General features: G+C 39.3%; 1 protein-coding gene across 1 annotated transcript in view; it reads left to right on the top strand.

The window, feature by feature from the left end:
- GPC5 (glypican 5) overlaps positions 1–12,049 on the top strand; it is a 1,023,394-nt gene that overhangs the window by 173,500 nt on the left and 837,845 nt on the right. The window contains exon 3 of the mRNA XM_065423359.1: positions 2,812–3,506. Within this exon, the coding sequence (XP_065279431.1) occupies positions 2,812–3,506 (695 nt within the window). The remainder of the gene's footprint in view (positions 1–2,811; positions 3,507–12,049) is intronic.

Raw genomic sequence — 12,049 nt, 5'->3', positions numbered from 1 at the left:
AGTTTAATACAAGCCTGGGGTGGCAAGTATTAATTTTTTAAATCCTTGTGGGCCCCACTTCTGCACTCGGAGTGACAGAGTCGGGATTCAGCCTTGACACACGTAGATCAAAGAGGCTTATTATTTTACCCTATAGGTTATTCAGATAATGGAGACTTCCTGTTCCAAAGGGTCAGATATTGTTGAAACTAGTATGGGGGTATGTTGTGTCCCTGGGCTATATGGCCTTGTGTGATTATATATACTGCTGTGTATGCAAGCATATTTCATTGGGTTGGCTAAGAATATGAACTAGGAGAGCCTGAGATCTCTTTCCATTCTATAATTTGACACCAGAGATTGGCAATGAGATTGCTCCCTCATTCCAGTAGAGGAAAGCATCCTTTCTTCAGGTTATTTGTTAGGCAGAGACATGGATGTGATATTTTATTGCAATTAGAGGACTATAGACTGTATTTTGAAAAAGCAAATAAGAAAAAAGTCCATTATCAAGTGTTCTAATTTCAAGAATGGTTTCTTCTGTGGTACTAATAGATTTTTTCCCTCACTGTTAAAGCAATTAATGCAGAGTCAATGCTTGTTCACCTGGCCCCAAGGCAGACCACTGTCTTCAGTAACATGCCACTTTCCTAGTGTAGAGAGTTCTGGTATGGAGGGGGCGAGTTGTGATTGGTTGGGATACATAATGTTTGGTACAGAGAAAGATAGACCCTGGGTAGTTAACAGCTTGAAACCTCCCATAGGGACAGTTATTCGGTGTGATGGCTTGGAACCGTCAGTTTCACATATTATGTATTGTGCCGTTAGTGATGCCTATGTAGTAACTTTATTTATATACCACCCTTTTCTCAAAATGGTGAGGGTGCTGTACTGCAGAATAAATACAAATACAATATAATAAAACATGCTAAACTGTCGCCCTTTTAAGATACAAATAGTTAAAAACAAATGAGTGGGTCAAATTTTAGAAATGTGAAGACAGTGATTGAACAGGAATGTGATAAATAAAAGGTCAAGAGTGGCTATTCTAAACACCTGTGGGGAGAAATAAAACTTCAAGATGTTTTTTAAAGTGGGATAAAATAGAGGTGTATTTTGGGGGAAGGAAATTACATGTTATAGGTCCCACTGCAGTACAAATCTTGATTGCCTGTCAATGTCAGATATAGTGGCAAAATTCTAAGCACTGGGTAGTGTGTGAGTACAGAAATCCATCATTAAAAGGCATGAGTAGTAGGCCCCAGAATTTGGAAAGCCAATTGTAAAGGGCTTTTAAAAGCAAGCGTGTCAGTTTAAAGTTAATCTGCCAGTTTCTAGGCAGTCAGTGTAAATCTTGCACAGCAGCTCGACAGTGAGCAATTATGCCACTCTACTCTGAACAAGTTGCAAATGATTGAGTGACACCACAAAGAGCTCATAAAGAGAGAATTCACCAGCTGAGTTTTGTGGGTCTGAGGGCATGTTTTGCTGTTCCAAATTTATCACAAGCTACATTCACTGACCAACAAAAAACCCCAAACCTTCTCATTAACAAGGAATTAAGATTGCCCAGTGGTATCTTGTGTCCTTCCAAACATCAAGGTCAGCAAAACTTGAAACTTTGAAAATCAGGAAAGAGAGTTAAGGTACATGTCTGTGCAACTTTAACTCTGTGCAAACAAAGTAGAAATCAGTGATGCAGAGTTAGGGTATTTAGTGTAATTTGCTTATTTACAAAATGTATACGACTTCTGTTCCATTGAACAGAGGTGATTACAAACTGTACACATGCTATTTTCTTGCAGAAATCTTATGGCATCACTGCCCAATCACCAAGACGCAACTCTTATCATCTAACTGCTTAAACATACTGCTTTCTCTTCCAGTCACAGCCCATGGGCTTTTCACCTGGGAAACTCCTAGTCCAAGGCTCCTCACCTAGGTTCAAGTATTTTGAAAGGTGATGTGGGCATTAACCCTCCTTTTGTGAACCCACTGAACCTCAGAAAGGGTTTGACTTCCCATTCACAGGAAAATACTTTAACCTACATGATCTTCTTACCTACTTTCAGAATTAGGTACTGCGTGGGTATTTTAACTCATTTTATCCTGGGTGCTTATACATCAGTAAGGCATAACATGCACAACATTAGCATTTGTTCCCATAGCAATCATAATTTTGCTAGCATTGAGCCAGATTCTGCAAAGTTCTGAGTGCTCTCAATTCTCATTGACCATTGGATTTATCAGCACAGTTTAAAAGTATGCTTCAGATTGTATGTGCTGCACCTGCTCTCTTTCAAAAAGAAGCCACATCTGTTTGCTCTGTAAAAGTTACATATTAATGAATAAAACAGAAGAGCTGTTTCATTGCCATCTTTAACACCCCATTCTAAATGGCAGAGACTTTATTTCATTATTTCACTTACATTACAAATTGTGAAAGGTCTATTGAATTAATGGAGTGGGTGATCTAATGTATTGAGACAGCTACTGTTGGTGTCTGATTTATTCTGCAAGTTAGTTACCATTCATTTGCCCTTTGCATTTGTTTATAAAATACATTATATCAGAAAAGTTGGTGTTTATTATTGTATATTTTAGTATGATCCACAATGTGCTAGGTACTGTCAACACACTAAGAAAGAGGGTTTATATGTCATTTAGAATGTATCTTCTTAAATTCTAGCCATTAATTGTTGCAATGCAAAGATATCTGTCATATAAGTGAAACACAAATTAAAGTAATATAATCCTTGTTAGAGTCTTAAGTTTTTGCTGAAATGTGTAATCCTTTTTTACTCTAAAATATTCACCTCTTTTTTATTACAGAAACCTTTGAAATGCTTATCAGACAGGCTGAGAATTACACAAGCATGTTTTTCTGCAACACATACAGAAACATGGCTGTCGAGGCTGCTACGGCTGTTCAAGAGTTTTTTACAGATGTGGGACTCTTTGTATTTGGCATAGACATTAGTATTGAAGAACTGGTGAACAGATTTTTTGACATCCTGTTTCCATTGGTCTATAATCATCTGATTAATCCTGGTCTGACTGACATTTCACTGGAATATTCAGAATGCATTCGAATGTCACAAAGAGATATCAGTCCTTTTGGTAATGTTCCAAAAATAGTCATGGGACAAATGGGGAGATCATTGTTATTCAGTCGTACTTTCTTGCAGGCCCTCAATTTAGGGATTGAAGTGATCAATACAACAGATCATTTGCAGTTCTCTAAAGACTGTAGCAGAGCCTTACTACGAATGCAATATTGCCCCCACTGCCAAGGAATGACTTTAAGTAAGCCATGTATGGGGTACTGCCTGAATGTAATTAGAGGCTGCTTGGCTAACATGGCAGAAATTGACCTTCACTGGCGGAGATATATTCAGTCACTGGAAGAGTTATCCAGTGCAATGCATGGGACATATGACATTGAGCATGTACTTCTGAACTTTCACTCACTTGTTAATGATGCTCTGACACAAGCTAGTATCAATGGACCAAAAGTAACTGAACAGGTAAGCACCTACCTATTTTCTATCTTCCATGCTTATTGGAAACACAGCACATGGAAACGAACTTAGAAAATTGATGGATATTTGATCATTGTTATACCAATTAACACAATGTTTGTGTCCAAAAAGGGCTTCATACAGCAAGTTATTCACATGACTTGCTATTTTCTCAAATACTGTATTCACAACCATAACAGAATGAGGAGTCACCATTTTTTTAGCATTTGCGGATTTTTTTTTCAGGGTGAAAAGCTAGTTTTCCAGCTGTGGAATGAACTGGTAATGTTTACCAGAACCATCTAAACAGTTGAAGTGATAATGAAAAATGTTTCACACTTATGAAACCACAACCTGATTTTTTGTAATCAGTTGTGTGAGAATTTATTTACACAAATCAGTAGAAAACTCTATTTTACTTCTAGCTTTTTGTCATTTTGTCCATTTAGCCATCACACTTTTCAGTGCATTCGCTGAATGGCCTTTACTGAGAATTCTACAACTGTTGAATAAACAAGAAAATCCTGAGTTCTGCTGAGTAAGAGTGAGTGCTGGAAAGGGTAATTAAGTTTGGTGTTTTAAAATACTAATAAGCAAAAACTAAATTGCATGGTGAAAGCTAATTCCAGAGACTTTCTGCTTTTGTGAAAAATGCTAGGGATTAGGCAAATGCGTGCCAGATTTGGTTTATAATATTAAATGAATTGCCGGACTGGTGAAGGTGTTTATTACTCTATCACATACATTGTAACAGGTTTGGAAATCTCATGGACTTTATACCATGATCGAAGCCCCTTATTTTCATGAACTAGAAATATAAGATCTGATGTCTAATATATATCTAACTATAAAGATGACAAGTAATAAACATCCCTCCCCTTTAGATGCCAATGGTTTGTCTTCAACATCTATGGCCGTAGGTAGATTTATTTGAATATTTTTGTTAGCATCAATGGAGTGTACATTTCGTTTGCAATGAATAGCACATCCTTCCTTGGGGACATTTCAGGGGAAGAGTAACTTGCATGAGAAGCTAACTTAGCTATGAACACATGAAAAGTGAAGAGTTTTTTTAATACCAGGGCATTAGTTAAAGCTAATGTAGCTGCAAATGTATGAGGCATATCTATGCCAACAAATGTTAACTCTTACTCTGTTAAGCTTTTTCCATAGTATGTTGTGTAAGTACACTTTCACCTATAACTTTCATGGGTGCTGCCATCATAGTCTGCTCAACTACCATGGTGATGTGGGTAGCATAAGAACCTAGAATAGAAAGATGGTTTTTTTTTTAGAGGATGTGCAGATCAATTTTTGGTTGGATGTGACTGTGATATGGTGTGGTGTCACCTCAGGTGCCAGTAATAATGCTAGGACTATCACAAACTCCCTCTCACTTGGTTTACCTGCTGCTGAACTGGCCTCTGCCCACAACAGAGCCTTATCTAATAGACTAGTGCTTGGTTCTCCTACTCACTTCCATGGAATAGAGGGGAAAATAATGGGCTGACACATCTAAAGAGGGGGAAATAGTGGGCTGTTGCCATTGGCTGCAGGTTGCTGTGCCCTAACTATTGGGCTGTCATTCCCAGATGCCACTGTAGGTATGTTAGTACTACAAAGGGAAACTTTATGGGAAGTTGAGGCTATTCAGAGTCCTTGGAAGAGTTGACTTACAAACCTGGCCCCTACCAGGCAGTATAGAAGGAACACAGATAATATGGCCAGTTGAATTAGTCCCTGAAGTACAACTGGAGGAAATATTACTTTGAAAGTGGTAGCTAGAACACGTGTAGATTTCTGAGATGAGGTCAGTGGCTGCCCACAGTTACCCCAGAGCTATCTTCATGATTCCCATCCGGCTCTTTCTGAAGTTAGACCCCTGACTGGTGTCAGGCTCCTTCATTTTGGAAACAAGTGGCTCTCAACAGCTTTGGTCAAAATGAGTCATTGGACATCGTCGAGAGGGGGTTCTCTATTGAGCTGTGGGAACAACTTTGTCCCATTCCTAATCTCAAACAGCCCATGGAGATGATAGGACATAAATGAAATCATCTATCACCTACTTCAGATCTTAGCCATACAGTCTGTTCCCCATCCTATATCTAGCCTCAGAGACTTGGGAACAGACAGAGCAGAGTCCTATCTGAATAGATTCCTGAAAGAGGTTTATCTTCACACTCTCATTTTACTATCGCACAGACAGTTCCTCTATTTTTCTCCCCCACTCCTCCCAACTCCAGTCATTACCGTTACCCAGACATATCCTCACTTACCTGAATTAATTTGGTGGCTGTTCACCTTTTCCACTGCTCCCCAGGACCATACCAAAGATAGGAAGGTGAGAGTGACAGCAATATTGATGCCATTCTGGCTGAAGAGTCTCTGGCTCTAACCTACCATTGAACCTTTTGGTGTGTCTGTCTCTCAGAGTAGGTCTGCAATTGCAAAAAGTCAGTTTTCCATCCAGCACCAGACTGGTTGAAAATGGATACTTAGATGAAGTGATTACCCTTTGCATAGACCTTAAGAAGTGAACAAATATACCATGAACTTTGCACCAGCCAGCAGAATAACTACCATGTTAAACAAGTTAAACACAGCCTTAAGTTCCTTGTCTTAACGTGTATGTGTATGCACAAGAGTTCAAACAAAATAATAAATATCATATATAAAATAAAAGGAAGTTTTAAATAAATTCCAGCATGAACTGTTTTCTTAGAGCAACAACCTTTACTCTAGTCCAACAAGCTCATAGAACACTACCTTGAAATCTCATTCTGCTCCTTACAATATTACCCAGATTGAACCACTGCAGGAGGTGTCATTATTTTTCCTATCCATTAAAGCAGACTTCCTTATAGGTACTGTCTCCTGTCAGATGAAATTTTCATTTTCATTTTACTGATTAAGTCAGACAAGTTGTCCTCAAAACTGTCATAGCATTCACTCCCAAAATAAATTAAAGGCGTACTCTTCATTCTATTAAACATCAAACTCCAGCCCTTAGGAGCAATGACAGTCTCAGGGCAGAGAAGTAATGCATTGAGATGTGATAGGTGGCCACCTGGTCATGAATATATACATTCATCAAATTCTACATATTGGTTATCCAGTCTTTAGCCAGTGTCTTTTTTATTAGCAGAAGTCTTTTCCACTCCTAAGTGCCCACAAGAAGGACGATATATACTGTATAATATTGTCCGTTGACTTGAGCTGTTAGCCAATAGTTATTGATAAGTTGTTTTCTTAAGGAGAAGAGATTAATTGAGTCAGGAATTTAATTGGTGACATCCTGTTTGTTATACACAAAGTCTTGTTTCCCTGAACACAGTAGGAACAAACAACAGGAGGCAGTTTCGTTGCTCTCAATTTTCAAGCCTGCCTTTCCAGTCAGTCCTTTGTGTAAATGAAACTCTTTACTGACTTCCTTCTGGGGCCATACTCACATTGCTTATCTGGCTTTCTGTTGGCTTTTCTGTTTGCTTTCTACTTCTGATATATACAGACACACACAGCCCCACCAATCAATGCCCTAGACTCTTCATTTTCAGTCAGTCCCAGGGAACTCCTCTTATTCTGTCGGAGTTAGTTATTGCTCAGGCTTTCCAATTTGATCCAATGCCTTGGGCAGTGGATTCTGTTGTATCAGCTATCTTACTCCATAAAGGAGCATAATTGCTTCTTCCATTTAGCCTGAATGAAAGTTGGTAAGCATGCACATTGACTTCAGTGCAGTCAGTGGTCTGCAGGGATCAAAGGGATCAAAGACACACTTGTGAGCAGCCACAAATACCCTCCAGCACAACAATAATATTTTGGATGTCCAAAAGTCCTCCTTCCCACTGCTGTGAAAATCCCATTATAATGGATCTGTGTACCTGAGCACAGTGAAGAATAGGATAAGGTATCTGTGCTTAACTAAAAATGTCTTTACTTCAACTAATAAGCTCCAGAGATCTGGCCCACATTGAAGACAAATATGTAATCAAGAATAGAGATGGAAATGCACATCCAAATATTTGAGTTTCTTTCATTATGGGGAATGAATGCTCAGCACAAGGACATGCTTTTTTCTCAAGGTATTATTTTAACACAATCTGTAATTTAGGAAAGTACAATTGAATTAATCTCACTGTGGAACTTGTCTCAGTTGGAGAGAACTTCAGCAGGTGGGACATGCCCCTGTTGTCAGTGACTGATACAATTGGTTTTACCCTCAAACTCCAAGCACTCTGAAGTACCCATTGTAATGGATCTGTGGCACTTATTACTTGTATAAAGGACATTTTCAGGTAATCACAGATGAATTTTCTTAATCAGATGTCAGTTCTGACATGAGTTTTCTAATACAGTGTGTTGGCATGGTCCCCTTATGGTAAACACAATTACCATTAAATTTTCTAATGTTTTCCTGGTGACTCTTTAATTCACCCAATAGTGCCTAACAACTCTAAAAAGGAGTCATTACTATCTATTGCAGTATTGCCAACTCTCACACTTGTATCACAAGTCTCACTGTATTAAGTATTCTTGTGAAAGCCCCAGCTCTTGGACACAAATGAGTATACAAGAATATCAGCTTTCATGTAAAATAAATAAATACACCTCTACCCCGATATAATGCTGTCCTTGGGAGCCAAAAAATCTTACCGCGTTATAGGTGAAACCGCGTTATATTGAACTTGCTTTGATCCACCGGAGCGCGCAGCCCCGCCCCCCCGGAGCGCTGCTTTACCGCGTTATATCCAAATTCGTGTTATATCGGGTCGCGTTATATCGGAGTAGAGGTGTAAAAGTAAGGCCAGGTCTATACTACAGACTTATATTGGTATAACTACGTCGCTCTGGGGGTTGAAAAATCCCCTGAGTGACATACCTATACCGACCTAACCCCGGTGTAGACAATGCTAGGTCAGTGGGAGAGTTCCTGTTGACATAGTTACCACCTCTCGCAGAGGTGGATTAATTAAGCTGACGGGAGAAGCTCTCTCAGTGTAGGAATGTCTTCACTTAAGCGCTACAGAGGTGCAGCTGTGCCGATGCAGTGTTTTGAAGCATAGACCTGCCCTAAGATTCTAGCCCTCAGTGTTGCGAAGAAAAGCTTGTACATGTGATTGGAGTGTAAACGTAAAGGCTCAAAAAAATAAGACCTATAAAATTCAATCCATTTTTATATTTTAAAATTTCATATTTTTTTTTGTTCCAGAGTCTAGTTTTTGAATGCCTGATATTGACAGTACTGCTGCTGTATTAAGGCCTTCTCAGTTAGGACCAGTTCCAAAACCTAAAAATCAGTGGGAGTCTTTCCATTCACTTCTTTGGGCTTTGGATCAGGTCTTGACTGTAATGCAGATCAGTGCAATAACCTGGCACAAATAGTCTCTCAAGGTTATAGTTTGCGGTTTTTTTGGTCTTTAACACAATAGACTATGATTCTTTGAGATATAATGGTCTAGTAAATTAGTGTAGCTTTTGTAAATGTGTTTTATGTCTGTGGGTTAAATGGTCCAGGCAATTTTTGCTTAGAAATAGTTAATTCAGATAGGCAATAAATGTTTCTCCACGTAAAATAATTCATTGGGTTTTAGAGAGAAGGGGTCCTGAATCCTTTGAAAATTGGCTCATTAATATTAATTTACCAGAGTGACTCATGAACTGTTCATCACACTTTGATAAGCAGTTCATGCATCGGTGGTTCTAACAAATTCAGAATAAACGATTGTGAGTCAGCAAATAATGACTGTCTCATGCACTCAAAGCAATCTCTGCAGAGTTAGAACGGAGTCTTTTTAGCAGTAACTGTTTGTGCTTTTAAGAAGTAAGGAGAAAAACAAATGTGAAAGGTGAAATTTGGAAATGTTTTATTATATGTATATGCTGTACACAAATCGTAATATAGATTCCACTATGTGCTCTGAGTATAATGGTAAATATATATATGTGTGTATGTGCGTGCGCATGTGTACATGCGTACGCGTATATATGAACCTACATTGTTTTTCTAACATTCATATGTATTTTATATACATATATGAATGTATATTCAGACGCTAACATATTATATGTGGTACACGTTGTAATGCCTACTGTTAAGGTTCTCCCTCATAAGACCCCGTTTTCAATTGCTTATAACTTTGCCAAATTGCAATCAGATGGGCTGAAATTTTCCATGTTGGGTGTCTACCTCTGGCTAACTTTTGTTTGAAAGATCATCTAAAACAGTTCAGCCATTTCCAAGAATGAGCTTAGGGGAAAATGTTTTTTTCCCATGTTTTGTCCCACCTCTCAAACCATTTTGTTGAGAAGCTCTAGTGCTTCCATGCTTTGGAGCAATGGCTTGAAATTTGTCAGGAGGATTGCTTTGGTGACATGGTGTGTCCCTGTGAAAAACTACCCTATCTTGGCCAGGTTATAAACTTTTGAAAAATCTCAGTTTGCACATATTCAGAGGCTTGCTAGGGTTTGGCAGCTATACATTTTGAAGATTCCATCTGCACTGAGCATTCTGTGTCCCCCACAGCTCCTATACATAACCAGACTGCACATGCAACATCCTCACACAGTGACTGACCATGCCCCAGCCCAGAGGTGCAGGGGCTGACTAGCACTCTCCCTGTGATTGCTACTATTAGCATCCAGGTCTGCTGTGCCACTGCGTACCAAAACAGAGAGCAGGAAGAATGTCTCTTTAAATTTGCCCTGCTGGCACCCAGGTAGCATGGAGGGGAAGGGGTGAAAAAACCTGAGTCAAATACAAAGGGTTAAGAAATGATGCAGTGCACCAGGAGAGGGGTTAGGAGCAGGAGCTGGCAGGAGTGGGGTAGGACAGGATGGGCAGAAAAGGGGGGTTGGGGGGTGTCAGATGATGCAAGAGGGGCAGGACTAGGGAAGAGAGGGACAGGAGCCAGGGGTGGGAAAGGGCAGAAGCAGTGGAATGTGGAGGATAGAAGCTGGAGGGAGAGGAGGTCAGGGTCAGGGCAGGTGATAAGGGATGATGTGGGGACTGGGGCAGAAATTGGATGCGGGGGGGAATAGTAGCAAGGGAATGGATAAGGGGAGGATGTGGTGGAAAGAAGCAGAAGGGCAGGAAGAAGCCTAGAATTGAAAATATTATTCCTGAGTCTCAACATTCCTTTGCTGTCGAGCATTATATAGTATCAGAGGGGTAGCCGTGTTAGTCTGGATCTGTAAAAAGCAACAGAGAGTCTTGTGGCACCTTTAAGACTAACAGATGTATTGGAGCATAAGCTTTCGTGGGTGAATGCCCACTTCGTCGGATGCATGTAATGGAAATTTCCAGGGGCAGGTATAAATATGCTGGCAAGAATCAGTCTGGAGATAACGACGTTAGTTCAATCAGGGAGGGTGAGGTCCTCTGCTAGCAGTTGAGGTGTGAACACCAAGGGAGGAGAAGCCTCCCTGATTGAACTAACATCATTATCTCCAGACTGATTCTTGCCAGCATATTTATACCTGCCCCTGGAAATTTCCATTACATGCATCCGACGAAGTGGGCATTCACCCACGAAAGCTTATGCTCCAATACATCTGTTAGTCTTAAAGGTGCCACAGGACTCTCTGTTGAGCATTATATAGAATTTTATATGTTCAAAACACAGTTTCCATGAGCTCAGCTGCAGTTTTGAGCGCTCAACACTTCTGCAAATCAGACCTGAATGTCTCAAGTTGGGTAACCAGAAAATGAGGATCACACTGTGGCCATCTGTGAAAATTTTGGTTTATGTGACTTGCCCAGAATATCGCAGGAACTCTGTGGCAGAGGTAGCGACAGAAAGCAATTAAGATATTATGATGACAGAACAATATTAAAGTGTATGAGGAAATTAATAATTCTGTCTTCAGAGCAGGGTTTGGATGGTGCTCATTCAGTGAACAACCATCCATTCTGTGCACTGAGTGAAGTAGGAATCCTATGAAAAGAACAATATGTGATCATGTAATCAAAGACTGTATCATAATGTGCATACACAAGGGAGCCAAATTAAGGTTATATGGGCAACCTTCATTTCCTACTTTTTAAGTGCCTCACTTTGCAACCTTAATGATGCTCTTTAATGTAGTTATTTTGTGTGAAATAAGAGTAAGAGTATAGTAATATGAGGTGGGATTTTCAAAAACAGTCAACTTTGGTCTAAATCTTTTCCAACTCCCTTTAGCTTCAATGGTATTAAAGTTAATCCAACACTGAATGCTTTTGAAAATCCCATCCATATTTTCTGAGAAATTCTTAAGCATCTTAACAGTGGCAAGAGTTCTAACCAATAAAATATTTGCTTAGAGCTGCAAGAAGATTTAAGTTCTCTTAACTAGTCTCAATCTGTGGATTTACAATTTATGTGAACATTTGTTTGTACTGTCATTGATATTAAAAAGCTTCCTTGTGTCATTAAATGTTAGCAGAAAGGATGAGTTAATGGGCAATACAAGAATTTTATTTCTTTATTGATCATTATTACCCAAGATGACTAGCTATAAAACATATAGTTTGGATTGCTATAACACATTTGCACATAAAATTTAATATT

The sequence above is a fragment of the Emys orbicularis genome, chromosome 1 (assembly GCF_028017835.1).
Source record: "Emys orbicularis isolate rEmyOrb1 chromosome 1, rEmyOrb1.hap1, whole genome shotgun sequence".
Classification (NCBI taxonomy): Eukaryota; Metazoa; Chordata; order Testudines; family Emydidae; genus Emys; species Emys orbicularis.
The sequence above is the reverse complement of the archived record's forward strand: the minus strand, read 5'-3'. Positions and strand labels throughout refer to the sequence as shown.